Genomic DNA, 16,367 nt, shown 5'->3' with positions numbered 1-16,367 from the left:
CTTATTTTGTATTATACATATATATTACATTTAGATTCGATAACGTTATTCAATAAAAGCTCACATAATCAACAAAATAAATAACAAAAATTAAAGTGTCTGGTCGTAAAATTTAGGAACAAATATTCTGAAACAATATATAAAAACAAAAGATACATATCAAATCGTTTATATATATATATACGTTTGAATTACAAACAAAGAATCCCATGAAACAAAGCTGTACGTCAACTAATCTGATCAAGCTTTAGGATCTAATGCATGTGGATTAGTTCCAAAGTTACTTTAATTTTTATTGCATGTGGATTCGAAAAGTTTTTTGGACAAATTATCTAAGTTTTTGTCATGAGAAGCTACTGTCTCATTTAAGATCAAAATTTGTTCTTTGTTTGTTTATTGCCCACATTCGAGGCTCAAAATTCTTGGGTGTTCATCAAAATTTCGAGCCATAATTTAAAGTTTAAATGTCCAATTTATGACCCTTTCACAAGTGACATTTTGAATAATGATGTGTTTATTATTTAGAGATCCATAGATGTTCATATTGATCCGTCAATCTTGTTTGTCGTTCGACTATATATTATCATTTGATATTGATAAATACTTCGATCAAAATCTTGGAAGGAAAATCATATTTTCTAATTTCGTAATTTTTACATTTTTAATCTCTGTGGGCCAAATACGTCAGTAATATATAACGTCGCGTCATAATTATTTCCAGTATCATATTATTATTTTTTAGCTTCACACCATCACTTCTGAAATAGAACTAAAGTAGAAAAAATGTATAAATTATTAAACTAAGATAATGAATTGATCTTTAGCATGATAACAAATGAAAAAAAAAACATATAAGTTGCATAAACAACATATATATATATATATATATATATATATTGGAATAGAATAAAAAATAGTATGACACAACCGATCCTGACAGGTACACATTATAACATGATTGGTCCGACGGCGAATATATTGCGACGGACCAATTTGGTCGGTATATTGGTTGGCTTCGAACCCATTTGGTCCATTCAATTGTGTTTGATTGATGGTTCTTTGCTCTGTCTCATCTCTCCTTGAACCACAAATTTCATTTCACTCCTAGATTATTTTCCTGGCACAATAGCAAGATTGGACCATTTTGTAAAATGATCCGAATACTATTTCTTGATTTACATTCTCTGGTAATTTCCTGGAAATTTTATATAAAAAGAATCAAATTCAAAATATTGATTAGGCAGTCCTTATATTTGATGTCGCATGTTTGATTCTATGTGATTTTATTTTTCTCTATGCATCTGTATATTTTTTACAATTTTAATTATTTTTTCGTGTGAGGGATAATGTGATACTATACACATCAATGTCATGTTCCTTTATGTCAACATCACGTTTCTATCATGTCGGAAAAAAATTAAAATCACATAAAAAATTCAAAGAACAAGAAAAAAATAAAAAAGATAACAAGCTAAGATTGAGATTTAACCCAAAAAACACAAATTATAAAGAGACAAATATAAACGACGATTTTCGTATTTATATAATATCTCATTATGAAAATTACGAGAAGGTGAAGCTTGTCTCAATTATCAAAAGTTTTATTTTGTTTACGCACGATGGTTTGGTACACATAAAACTTTACAACCTTAATTAAAGTTTATATAATTTCAATATCTCCATAACCCTTAATTACAAGTGACAATTGCAAATTTCAAGATTCATTCTCCTTCCAGAATAGGCTAAATTTACTGCTTTTCCAAGGGGATAATAGATATTAAAATTTCTATTTTATTTGATAATTAAATAACTTTTGTAGGACCGAGCGCTTGCCGCTTTACCAAAAACTATAGCTAGTAGTAATGGTGCAACTCAAATCTTTTAAACCACACAGCAGCTCAAGCACCACAATTCGATCGCTCTAACAATCAAGGACAATTATTGCACCCAACAACGTTTTTTTTTTTGTCTTTCCACTGCATATATTATTTGAAAAATATTGCTGATTTTATCAAAATACAATTTCACATTTTCAATGGTATTCTTTAATTCGACTCACATCTTTACATGGCAAGAAAATAACGGGAAAGAACCTATTTTATGATCATGTTCGAAAACCCAAGGAACACATGCCTAAAAGATGGTCAAAGCTTTTGTATATATTATTTTACTCAAAATAAATAGTATTATTTCAAAAAAAAAAAGTTTATTGTTAGAATAAACCACGATTATCTATATACAATTAGTAGTAATGACATTTATCATATCATCATCAGCATTTTATGATTATGAATTTTTTAGTCTCAATTTTTTAAAAGTATTCTTGGTAAAGTATAACACACATTTTACCCATCATTTCAAAATTTAAAATGTTCAATTATTATCAATATGTATTGCATCTTTATATCATTCAAAGTGGAAGAAATGAAAGAGTATGTATATATGTATATTTTATGATAATTTTGAAATAAAAACAATCAAAACAAGTATAAAAATGGATCAATTTTTTAAAATATCAGTACAAATTACTAATTGAAATTACACCGTTACAAAAAGTATCTATAACTTTTGATAAAACAAAAAAAACACTTAAATTCTACGATAATTTTGTTTGCCCTAAAATTAAATTGGGTCCAATTAATCGAATTCAAGCCTAAGGAGAAGGAAGCAAGGTAGAAGATCAGAGAAGCCCGTCATCAAAATTTGTAAAACGAATTTATTTGACTCAAGAACAGTATCGTCAAGTATATATATGACCGATCCAAATATTCCAATTAATAGAAATCGTGTTTGATTCTCTAATTAGTGCCATGATTATCGTCACGAGTTATAGTATATATACAAAAGTTCAATAATTAAGTACTTTTTTTGAATTTAAGTACTTGTAAAATGTATTCCGCGTGACAAAAAAATGATTTGAAATATAAGGAAGAATAATTACAAATTTTAGGGTTGACAACCGCCAGAATGGTCCTGGCCACGGGATTCTTGTGGGAAATATATGTATCCATTTATTGATATACGGTTCTCTCTAGAATGGCCCAGCCCTAATTTTTTTCCTTTAAAAAAAAAAACCTTTGACCTTTTTCATTAATTTTTTAGAACCAAATGTCAGATCATCTTACGTTTTCAAAATATTAAATTTAATTTCTTGAGATATTTAATTTTTAGGAGATTATTATATTATATAAATTCCGAGAGTAAGAATAAACATAAATTCCAAGTTTCATGAATAAAATTCTTAAGTTGGTATACATCATTTCAAATTTCGGTGGTAATTTGTTTGGTAATGATGATTTAAATTTAAATTAATAATTAGGGATAATTGCAAAAAATATCTTCTAAATTATCATATTCTGTGTTTTAATCTTGTAAGTATTCAGTTTTGGGTTTTTGTTATGTAAGTTAGTTTATGTTTTGATTTTCGGTCCTTTTTTGATAGACTGTTGACGTTGTGCGGGATATGTTGGTATTTTCCGTCGCTACATCAATACTCCTACAAAAAAGGACCGAAATCGAAACACAACCTAACTTACATAGTTACATGACCTGAATTCAAAGTTGAATACTTGAAGGAACAAACCATAAAGTAGATAAACTTAGATGAAAACTTTTGGCTATTTTTCCTAATAATTAAATTGGAAGATTTTTTCCTATCTGATTAATGCAATTTGATCCTAATTAAAATCAATTTACGCACAGCCCTACCTTTCCAATTGAGATGCATAAAATCATAAGAAATTACGGGAAAAAGAACACATGAATTTGATTCAAAGTCCTGTATTGTTTTGGTTTACTTGACGGGGTAATTTCACCTGTCTTTGAAAACAAATTCGCGGTGGAATTCCCTACTCGAAAGGACTTTTCAAAATTCGGTGTGCTATTTAACACGATTCTTATATCTAAATCGATAATTGTAACATTAATTTTATTAGTAGCTCTCTTGTTAAACGATCTAACGAATTTTTATCCGTGAGACGGGTCAACCATACCCATATTTACAATAATAAGTCATAGTTTTGGCATAAAAATTAATAACTTTTCAAGGATGACATAAATATGATACTCGTCTCACAAAATTGACTCGGGAGACCGTATCATAAAATTTTTTGTGTAATTTTATTGTAGGCACAACGAAAATATAAAGAAATAAATATAAATTAAATGTTGTATTATCAAGTATCATATTCAATAGAAATATAATATTTGAGAAGAGAAATTGGCAATCGATCTTACTCGTCGTTAATATAGTAGTAAAAGGGGAGATCATAATTTTGGTCTTGTAACTGATCCAATTTTTATTTTCAGTTTTAATTTGTATTTTTCCATAAGTTTGTCCTTATTTTCGTCAAATATCGATCGGATGAGAAATAAATATAAATAGCGATTGAAGAACATATTAACGAAATATTAAAGAGAATTTCTCACAAGGATAAGAAAAAATACTGATTATCTTCAGAAAATTTATATTTGAAATTTTATTTTATTTTAGCCCACCTGCGAGGACCAAAGTCACATGTCTGTCTAATGAGACACGGTTTGGCTTTCCATTACGGAACAAAAATAATGTTATTCATGTATCACCAAAGCACATGGGGTACTGATATGTCAAGTTCAAAGCGAAAAGATCTAGCAAAGCGTTATGCTGTGTTGAATTTTTTGTCCTAGAGATTGATATTTAGATAAGTTATTTTTCGATTATATAAATCACAACGTTTTTCATTTTTTGTCTCATTGCGAATCATTCACGGTCTTAGCCTATTAATTTACACATTTTTTCGAATTTATTTATTTTTCACTAGAGTGTTGATCTGATATGCATCAGACATAATGGTGTGGCTCCCAACAATCGTGAAGTGTCCGATGCAATGTCAGAATAAGGTGACGATTAATAAAATTGAATAAAAAAATAAACTAGTAGATTAAGATTGTAAATTAATAGACAACTGGATAAAAAAATAAAATACGTACAAGTTACAAGGGAAAAATATAATTTTTCACTATTTTATGTTATGAAGCCAAATTTCAAATACAAGTATTATATTCACACACACATATATACAACTCACACTTCTAAAAAAGTGTGCCTGACTTCGTAACCAACTTCTCTTTGGTATCTTGCATTAAAGTTCAACAAACAAATAAAATTCAGTAGAAGCATATTTGAGAAGACCACTTGAAATCTTCTCAAAGACATCTTTATAGGCTTTACTGATTTCAGTTTGGGAAGATGAGTTTGACTTGCCCTATTAAATCTTGGTGTCAACAAGACCATTTTATATCAGTGTTCCAGACATTTATTGTCATATTATATTTTGTGAAAAAATCAAATGAAAACTGACATCAAGTTCTATTTCTGTTACGACATCAATACAACTAAAATATAATCATTCAAATCTGAATGTTGCAATCCCTCTTTATAAGACCAAATTCAAGAATAAGGATACTATGCACACTTTACGAATTGCCTACACATTTTACCTGAGATTCAAGTTCTACTGATGTATATTATTAAGACCACACTAGCTCGAAGTATTAACAGATATTTTTTCAGGATCATCTGTGCTAAATTTTTTCATTCACAAGTATGTCAAATGTTTATTATTTCAAGTGTAAGTCTTGTAATTGAGAGAAATTGTTTTTATGTGCGTATTATTATTCAAAAGTATTTAAGTTGAGTACTAAGAGTTTCAGTAAAACATTTGTGAGTCCTACTGAAGTGAATAATTGCAATATTTGAGATTATCAAAGTCTTTTAGTGGAATCTTTCTACAAACAGAAGAAGGTACGACATGAAAATATTTGTCCTTCAAACTTCTAAAAACAAATCTATGTGCCATTACTTTCCGTATTTCATTCATTTTTATTGTGTGCTGATTTTCGTTTTATTGATTTTTAGAATATTTGTTTCACTGAATTCAGTTGGACTTTTTTCGCATTAATTTTACAAGTTGTATTCTGCAGTCAGAAGATTGAGATTTGATCTTGACTGCTGACGCTAGTTGAGGTCTCTTAAGCTCAGAAGAAGAAAATTTTGCGAAGATATTTATTCACCATCTGTCTAGACACCTCCACCGATCCTAAACATTGGAAATACACAAGTTCTATTTCTATTACGGCGTCAATACAACTAAATTATAATCATTCAAACTTGAATGTTGCAATCCCTCTGCATAAGACCAAATTCAAGAATCAGAATACTCTACACACTCTAAGAATTGCCTACACATTTTATCTTAGATTTAAGTTCTACTAATATATATTGAAATGAATATTTTATTCCTTTATTATTTTTTGTTTTAAAATTGATATTATCAATTTAAGATTTTGTCTTTCTAGATTATAAGATCGTTCTTGATTTATTTCTAGGTGATAAGATCTTGGTTTATTTATCTCTAGATATTATAGGATTTGTTTTTAATATTATTTTTATCTCTAAGATATTTTATCATTGTTTAAAAGAGTTTTATATCTAATGAAAATCTTGTTTCCATATTTTCTAGAACTCTTGTTTGGGAAGATTTTTAGGTCAAGTATGAGATATAAATATGGAGTGCCTTACAGCCGTCGATGGGGCTTTTCAGAGAGTTGTACAGGAGAGCTTTTCGCAGAGAAAAAATCACAAGAGTCCAACATATATTTGCTCTGCAGTTTTTATGTGATCCGGTGATCACTTTATTGTGCAGTTGCTGAAGTTTTCTATGATCGAGTGATCACTTTTGTAGGAGCTTTTTGGTGAGTCTTTTGGTGTGAGCTTTTGAGAGGATCGGCTGAGGAGTTCTTGCATAGAAGAAAAATACTAGAGCCGAGCCTATTTTTGATGAGAAGCTTTTGTGTGATAGGTTGATCAGTTTGCGAGAGCTGCTGGAGTTTTCTCTGAACACACTCATATTTCAGAGTTGAAGATTTTCGTGTGAAGACTTTAAGTGATTGATTCATGTTTATGTCGTGTTGCTGATTGGTGTCGAAGACACTTGAAGATCAATACTGACGCATAATGTTGATCGAAGAGTGATCTTTTATTTGTTTCAAGCAACTTTGGTTTATGCATCTAGTTTTAAGTTTGGTTGATTTTGATGCATCTTAATTCCTTGGAGTGTCAAGAAATTTGATTTTGTAATACTCACTAGTATTGCTTTGGTGTAAACGATTTAGATAGTTTTCTAGTGAATTTTTGCCATGAGACATTGCACAAGTATTTGTACTTGTGCATAATTTAAATCTGATGTTTATTTATTAAAAATTTATGTGTGTGTTAAATAATCAATTTCCGCTGCATGTTGTGCGCTTGTGTTGACAACATCAGAGCACAACAGTAACATCTGATACATACACTATAATTTATTTCATGTCTGTTTATGATCAACAGCCCCCTTGCATATCTTATTAAGAACACACTCCAAGTTTTATCATAATATTTTCAGGATCATCGATCTGTGCTGAAGTTTTTCATTCACAAGTATATCAAATATTTATTATTTCAAGTGTAAGTCTTGTGATTGAGAGAAATTGTTTTTATGTGCATATTATTATTCAAAAGTGTTTAAGTTGAGTACTAAGAGTTTCAGTAAGACATTTTTGAGTCCTACTGAAGTGAATAATTGCAATATTTGAAATTATCAAAATCTTTTAGTGGAATCTTTCTGCAAACAAAAGAAGGTAAGGCATAGAAAAGATTTGTCCTTCAAACTTCTAAAAACAAATCTATGTGCAATTACTTTTCCGTATTTCATTCATTTTTATCGTGTCCTGATTTTCGTTTTACTGATTTTTAGAATATTTTTTTCACTGAATTGTTGGACTTTTTTCGCAGTAATTTTACAAGTATACTGCACTCAGAAAATTGACATTTGCTCTTGACTGCTGACGCTAGTTGAGGTCTCTTAAGCTCAGAAGAATAAAATTTTGCGAGATATTTATTCACTCTCTCTCTAGACACCTCTCTAGACACCTCCACCATCCTAAACATTGAAAATACAAATAAAAGAGTATACATGTCAAAACGGGCTGACGGGGCGGGCCAGCCCGCCACCCGCCGCAACCCGCCATTAGGCGGGGCGTGGCGGGCCTCTAAATGGCCAACCCAGCCCAACCCACCTTGGGCCGCGGGTTAGGCGGGCCAACCCGCTTATTTTTTTTTTAAAAAAAATACTAAACAATATTAAAATAAACATAGAAGAAAAATATATTTCAGTCAAATAATTTCATAAAAAACTTAAAAACATTGAAATAAGACATTGAAAGCATACAACAATCAACATAATCCATAAAAAAATAAAATGCTTATTCTAATTCACACAAGATTTCATCGTACACATGTACTAAAAATTAACTCATGTAATATCACCAACCGTAAATACAATGAAACCTTTAAATGTGAATTCCAAATCTTTTTTAGTATACACTTTCTCCAGTTTCTTAAGGGTTTGTCATCACAAGAAAACAAAAATTAACGATCTTAATGGTTTGTCCGCATAAGGCACCTATCTCTTACCATCCACATTTTCTTAAAAAGTGAGAAACATTGGAAGATAACACAAAGTCGAGAAAACAGACGGTTGTAAATTTCAGAAAATATTATGTGTTCAACAATACACATAATTAATTTATTTACTATATTATTTCGATAATTCTGGATTAATTCGAGTTAAACATTAAAAAAAGGGAGGAGACTGGAGAGTATAACATTTTCAAAAAAAATAGAAGCATAGAGATTTTACCAGATTGATTGAAGTTAGGCACATGAGAAAAAATAAAGAAGAAATAAGAATTTTTATATAAAATTAAAAATATAAAATTCGACCCTAATTTGGCGGGCCAGCCCGCAACCCAAACGGGCTCAACCCATTTGGCCCGTCTCCAAACGGGCTGCTATTTTATCAACCCAACCCGCTCAATTTTTATTGCGGGGCGGGTTGGCCCGACGGGCCTGACCCAATTTGACAAGCCTATAAAAGAGTACCTAAAATTTGATAGCTGATTCTAATTTTCATAGGCTAATTTTTATTTTTATTTTTTAACTCCACGATATGCCGCCAAGGAAACTCCCTAATTTGGACAGTGAACGTGAATAAAATCGAGCTAAAATCTAGTTTAAAACAAAGTTTGGAGCGGGATCAATGAAATTCGAACTTAAACTCGATTTTAAAATTTTATTTTTCTACAAAATTATTTAAAAAAATTCTACCATTTATTATCGAAATTCAAAATCCAAAAAGTCATTAGTCCTAGTAGTTTAATTAGAACATGGATAAATTTAGAAATGATATCATAAATTAATTATTCTTAATTGACTAGGAATTACACAGCATTTGTGACAGGGGGCACACCTAGTACCAAAATATGCAGCACAAGATCAATACAAAATAAAGTGAAATTAGAGGGACCAAATTATATATGTTTTAAGAAATTACACATGGATATATAAAATTAAAGAGCACGTTGAATAAAAATATGGAGAGTACAATAATTATAATAAAAATTATATTAAAAAAAAGGAATGAATTCTAATGTTTTAAATTATTAGAGTGGTCACGGGGTTCACTTGACTATGCAGATTAGTATACCCCAACACATGCAATATATTGGCGTCCCCAACCTAAGTCATATGCGTGCAGCAAATTGTCTACCCCAACACCACCCTATACTAGTCTAAACTACCTGTTAATTACTAAATTAAATGAAAGTTAACTATTTAGTAATTATGGTTGATAATTACAAAGTCTGTTTAAAATTGCGTCTACTCGAGCGCCTCGATCAGATGTTAATTGTATTTGCATTATTAGAGATTGATTGAGTTGTTGATCATCTTAATTACATGAATTCGGTCGATATGTGTATCGAGCGACCTTTAATTTCTGTTTAAAAAATTAATTGGAGATGACTAAGTCTCCTTAAAGGCCATTATTTTATGGGAAAATTGCAATTTTTAATCCTATATATTTGTTTTTTTTTACGATTTTGATCATCTATGTTGTCCGATTTCAACTGTAGTTCACTAATTTTTTTCTTTTGCAATTGTTTAGTCTTTTTTTCCAAATGTGACACCTATGTTGCATCAATGTGGCGCTGATATGATGTTGACATGGTGTTGATGTCTGTACTGCCATATTAGCACTCCCATAGAAAATATTAAAATTGTCAAAAATTGAAATATGTAGGACTAAGATTAAAATTTGATTATAATGAGGACCGAAATTGCAAAGAAGTGAATATACAAGATCAAAATTGTAATTAATGTTCCTGATTTTATGTTTGTCAAATCAATAATATTTCAGCATTTAGCGGGAATTCCATTAATTAACAGAAGAAAAATTGAATAAACACGACTCTTAAATACTAACTCCAAATAAAAATATTCGAGCTCGACACGATTAGTTGCTCGAGAGGCGTGCTCTCAATTGAAATAGAACTTTCAGTCGAAGTCCTGGCAAACTACTCACAAGTGAATCGAGTTATTCGCAACTCATTATCATGAATGTTATTAAATGGAGAATGAAACCTAACTTATTTTGGGTCTTCTTTGTACTTGATACAGGTTTAGGGGTAATGCTAGTGCTATGAAAGTATCGGAGTTGATCTTTATTTAATTGTTTTGTTGCATTAAGTGCCTAGCTAATTAGTATGGAGTTTTAGTTTCATTAATGATGTGTATTATATATACACACACACATGGTTCACACCATCGTGCAAACTTATATGAACACTGTTGTATGCAATAATTGTCCCTGCTTGGTAGAGCGATCGAATCGTGGTGTTTGAGCTGCTGTGCGGTTTAGAAGATTTGAGTTGCACCATTACCACTAGCTATAGGTTTTGGTAAAGCGGTAAGCACTCGGTCCTACAATTGGTATCAGAGCCAATGTCACGGGTTCGATTCTCATTGATGGCAAAGAGTGCGATTATTGGGAGAGAGATTGTTGTGTGCAATAATTATCCCTGCTTGGTAGAGCGATCGAATCGTGGTGCTTGAGCTGCTGTGCGGTTTAAAAGATTTGAGTTGCACCATTACTACTAGCTATAGCTTTTGGTAAAGCGGTAAGCACTCGGTCCTACAAATACCGCTAAAGTGATACTCACCTATTAGATGTAAAATTTTGATATATTTCATCACATCCCATAGGTGATTGATATTTCAGCGGTGTTCACATAGGTGTATACAGAGAGTAGGTTGTGCAACATATCAAACTATATATATAATATATATAAGGTCATTGTTTCATTCTAAACTAGTTCAATTGTCAATATAGCATATTTAGCCATATAAACGAAGATCTGAAATAACTTAATGACAAAAAAAAGTTAATGGATAATATAGTTATATTATTGCATATAAAAGATATAGCTATAGGGCTGCAGCTGCTGTCTTTATAAATGGAAAAATATATTTAAATAGAATTAATTATATATATACAATGCATTTCTAAATTGAAAATTCTATGTTTATAATCAATAATAATGGTTCGGTCTATTCTATAATAAGAGAAATACTTCTCACAAAACATACAACTTGGAGACAGACATGCATACATATGTGTCAAGTGTTTAATTCTTGCATCATTATTAAGAAAAATTCAGTGCACACTTAGAGTAGTTAAATCTGTTTGAACACACACACACAAATATATATATATATATATATATATATATATATATATATATGTATATATGTAATCTGATGCAACACATTCATGGTTCCTTTAACGTCGGTAAGAATTCTGTCAAGCTTTGGGTCATGGAGATACAACTCGCGAATGAGTTAATGAACCAAGTGGATCAATATTTAAAGTGTTAATAATGCAAAATAATGTGAAAAATAAATTATGACATATATAGCTATTTTTGCTCTTTCTTTCACCATTAAAGTGATGGGAAATTACCTGAAAAATGTTCATAATGCAAAATAATGTGAAAAATAAAATATAACATATATAGCTATGTTTTTCATCTTTTATCTTGTTATGTGTCAATCCACAGTCTTAGTTCACAATCTGCATTTTTTTTTTCAATTTTAATCTTTTTTATTCGGAGTGAAGACCTCGGCCATCTACATTATTATATTAGCACTTTTCGGTGACATTCTTTAATCTGATAAAAATACAAATGAGTGAACTAAGACTGTGAATTGATCAATATACAAAGCCGAAAATGTAATTTTTCATTTTCAAGTAATTATTTTTTAAGAAAACTCTTGGATACATGACACTGATAAGCAAGATTAAATACATGAATATGAGGAAATAACTATAATTTTTTCAGTCCACGTTAAGTTGGTGTAACAAAAATAATTATGTAATGACTTTCCACTCAATATATATATATATAATGACGGAAATAAAAAATTACAGAATTTTTAACTAAAACCTACCCCATAATTTTCGAAAGTAACAAGATTAATGGCGTAATTAAAAGGGTCCAAACCCACCGCAAAGAAACTTGGCCACCCTGTCCTGTAAATGAGATGTCCCTTTCTGATTTTAAATACCTAAAAATTCAATATATCTTCCCAATTGTAGGCCCTCAAATTCAAACTCATCTCACCGTTTTCTTCCTCCTCTCCACAACTCTTCTAGATATTGTATAAGAACCACTGTCTCCACTTGCGCTTCATCCCATGCATGTAGAAAAGGTCTGAATCAAGAAATGTGTCGCCATTAATGCAGCGGAAGCAGCAGCCATGAGCAATAGTCAAGAAGATGAAACTGTTAACAAGCAAGAAGATGATCAGCACCAGCATGACATGGTCATGCCGGGTTTTCGCTTCCATCCGACAGAAGAAGAGCTGGTGGAATTCTACCTCCGCCGTAAGGTGGAGGGCAAGCGTTTTAATGTCGAACTTATCACGTTTTTAGACCTTTATCGCTATGACCCTTGGGAACTTCCTGGTATACATGTGTTTTCTTGTGTTATATTTGTGAATCTATGTGTGTTTTTACCTTTTAAAAGAACCCTTTCCACTGGCAGACCTACTATATAGTTCACTCCTCCTGTTTATTTATTGATTTCAGTTTACGCAAGCATGTAGATATATAAGGGCTTTTACTAGCCGAATTCATGTTGCGATGGTAGAAAATCATCCCTTCTGTTTCTTTCTTGATTTTCAATTTTTTACAACTAGTTTCAATTCAAGGGCTTTCAGCATGATGCTGTCGAATCGGCATAATTGATCATAAAAAATCACCCCTTCTTTACTTTCTTGATTTTCAATTTTCGGCAAGCTGTACAGAAAATTTACAAGGGTTTTTAGAAACCAGTTCCTAGAGATAGATCAGTATGAGCAATTGGAGAAAATCAACCCTTTTTTCCTTTCTAGATTTTCATTTTTCCACAAGCATGGAAATGAATTTCAAGAGCTTCGATCTATAAGTTTGTTCTGACTTCTGACTGATCAATACAACTGATCACAGAAAATCGAAGAAACTGTCGAACACCTATTATATTTTACTCCGATCCGATCTGTTATCTTGCTAACTAAAACTATATGTGTTCTCAATATATTGAGTTCCTTTTACTTTTCATAAGTGTGTGTGTGTGTATGTGTGTGTTATTATTTATGGAACTTAATTAATTTTTTCCCCTTTTGCTTTAAATTTCTTAGCTTTAGCTGCAATAGGGGAGAAAGAATGGTACTTCTATGTGCCTAGAGATAGGAAGTATCGCAACGGGGATCGGCCTAATCGTGTGACAACTTCTGGATATTGGAAGGCAACTGGAGCTGATAGAATGATTAGAATTGAGAATTTGAGGTCTATTGGCCTGAAGAAAACCCTTGTTTTCTACTCCGGCAAGGCCCCAAAAGGGATCCGAACTAGTTGGATCATGAATGAATACCGACTGCCTCACCACGAAACCGAACGCCTACAGAAGGTATGAGATAGTTAGTTCAGTATGATATAATCAATAATGGTGGAAATATGTGAAAAAACTAGAATGAAATTTTACCATCTAGGTCTTTCTAAAAGAAACTTCTTTCTAAGGAATTTAATGTTTCTACTTTTTGATTTTGTTGAAAACCTCACTTCTGAAAAATGTCCATAGATTAATGTATCTCATGAAATTATGTATATAAGAAGAAACTGCTTTCGTTCTCGATTCATTAATTACTATGTGAAAATTCATGAGATCCATGCCAAGATCTAAAGAGACGTGTCCAAAACTTCTGTATTTAGGCTATTTCATGATTTATAACTAAAGGGTTCACATGAAAAAAGTGCAAGAATTAATAGTTTAACTGATTTATTAGGACACGTGAAAATAATTTCAGTTCTGTTCTTATTTATGGATAGAGTTCGCAAATTCAAACTCTTTAAATATTCTTGTGACCAGAGACAGGGCAAGACATTAATCTTCATTCAAATTTCAAACTCTTCTGTCATCTTGTTAATTTCATTTGATCTTCTATTCGAAACTTAAATTATTACTATTTTCAGGCGGAAATTTCTCTGTGTCGAGTCTACAAACGGGCTGGAGTCGAAGACCATCCATCTCTGCCTCGTTCCCTCCATGCAAAAGCTTCATCTTCGTCTTCCTCACGAGGGTCACAATCAACACAAAAACAACATGAAACGATGGACCTGGGAATCGAAACATTCCAAACCGAAGGGATCATGAGCGAATCGAGCCCTAGTAGTAGCACAAACGTTGGAACGTCACTTGCACTTTCAAATCCCAACTCTTTCAACCTTAATCCATTACTACACATGGCTTCCACCATCGATGCAGCTGCTCCAAGTTCTGTAGAAAGGGATAGAATGATTCTTCTTCACAATAATTCCCAACAAATATGCACTACCATATTTGCAAATTCATCTTCTTCACATGCAATTGACGATCTCCATAAATTGGTGAATAATCACTCAATAAATCAAGAAAACCATCAATTCTCTAATAATGTTATTGTCCCCACTCTCCTTTCCCGCTTCTCAACATTGCAGCCTCAGCCACAGCAGCAGCAACAGTTTGCTCTGAACGTGATTCCGGGCTCGACTCAGGCGGCTTACTCGGATAGATTATGGGATTGGAATTCAATATCAGATCAGGCAAGCAAGGACTACAACAGTCATTTCAAGTAACTGATTCTTATATAATAATATATCGATGCATATAAATTATATATATAAATAATTCACTGATTATATTATGTGCCTAGCTAGTGCTAATATGTTGATTCTCTTTTTTAAGCACATGATACATTTAAATTTAAGATGAAGACTTTTAATGTTAGTTTGCTTACTAATTAGGGTTTTCGGGGTTTCTTTCTTTCTTTTCTTCAATGTTTTCGAATTTGTAGTAACTAAAAGCTCCTCTTTAAATTTTAATGGCTGTTAATATTAGCCATTGACTTCAAGAAATTATTGTTTTTCAACTGCATTAATTAAGAGTGGAAATCCTAAACTAAAATGGGGATGCTATTGGTTAATTTGTTTATATATCTAGCTATAATTTCAGCATATTAAAGGAAATAATTTTCTTTTTGAATATATTTATATTTTTCTAGCTTAAGTTGTGTTAGTTTTTGAGAACAATAGTGCTAGTGAGTTAGCATTGTAACAGATTTTGGAGAAAAATGTGAAAGTATTAAGTTTCATATTGAACGATAATATTTCTTGTGGCCCATTCATTTAAAGCAACAGTTTTGGAAATTTTCTTTATCTAAAAGATTATTAATTATTTTACTTTACAAAAAATATATATTTAATTATCTAAGGGGATTCCAAAATTATAACAGTATCTGTATGGAATCAAGCATTGGGATTCCTAGTTCACAAAAATAATGAATTTCTGTGTCATTCTATGGTTTCATGGTACTGACAAGATCCCAAATGTACTCTGTCTGCAGCTGTCTGTGTGTGAATTGTTTTCACTTCCAAAGGAATTGATATATATAACTTATCTTTTAAGATTTTAAAAGTTCATCACATCTTTAAAATATTATCACTTGCCTGAGACAGGACCCAAATTGTTTAGTGTTAAAACATTATATCCGAAACACAACACCAAATATATTATGCATATATAAATTTTTTAATGTATTTAAAAAAAATTATTCTCATGGATTTTTATTCATGAGACTAATACAATAAAATGTAATACTTTTGGTATAAAAAATAATATTTTTTATGAGTGACCTAAATAAAATATATGTCTCACAAAATTAACCAATAAAATTGTTCTCACGAGATTTTTTTTGTTCCTTAAAAATTTCGAAAATAAATCCAAACATAATGTACAAGTTTCGTCTTGACTGTTGCATCACTCTCTAATTTATTACCGATTGTTATTCTCAAGAACTAAACCCTAATATAAGAAAGAGTTTTGTTCCATTTAAATTATACTCGAGTGTGGCCAATAAATTGATCATATTTTCT

At 31.2% G+C, this 16,367-nt stretch overlaps 1 protein-coding gene across 1 annotated transcript; it reads left to right on the top strand.

Moving 5' to 3' along the window:
- Window positions 1-12,518: 12,518 nt before the first annotated feature.
- On the top strand, window positions 12,519-15,834 carry LOC142527842 (NAC domain-containing protein 6-like). The gene is made up of 3 exons (XM_075632817.1): window positions 12,519-12,884; window positions 13,598-13,866; window positions 14,430-15,834. The coding sequence occupies exons 1-3, from the start codon at window positions 12,677-12,679 to the stop codon at window positions 15,069-15,071; spliced, it is 1,119 nt and encodes a 372-aa protein (XP_075488932.1). The 5' UTR covers window positions 12,519-12,676; the 3' UTR covers window positions 15,072-15,834.
- The last annotated feature ends 533 nt before the right edge of the window (window positions 15,835-16,367 follow it).

This window comes from Primulina tabacum, chromosome 15 (assembly GCF_025594145.1).
Source record: "Primulina tabacum isolate GXHZ01 chromosome 15, ASM2559414v2, whole genome shotgun sequence".
Taxonomy (NCBI): Eukaryota; Viridiplantae; Streptophyta; class Magnoliopsida; order Lamiales; family Gesneriaceae; genus Primulina; species Primulina tabacum.
This window is presented reverse-complemented; position numbering and strand designations above follow the sequence as displayed.

Coding starts and splice junctions, on each gene's coding strand:
- LOC142527842 (XM_075632817.1), top strand. CDS start 12,677: ATGAGCAATAGTCAAGAAGATGAAACTGTTAACAAGCAAGAAGATGAT. Junction 12,885..13,597: donor TGACCCTTGGGAACTTCCTG/GTATACATGTGT, acceptor TAAATTTCTTAG/CTTTAGCTGCAATAGGGGAG. Junction 13,867..14,429: donor AAACCGAACGCCTACAGAAG/GTATGAGATAGT, acceptor TACTATTTTCAG/GCGGAAATTTCTCTGTGTCG.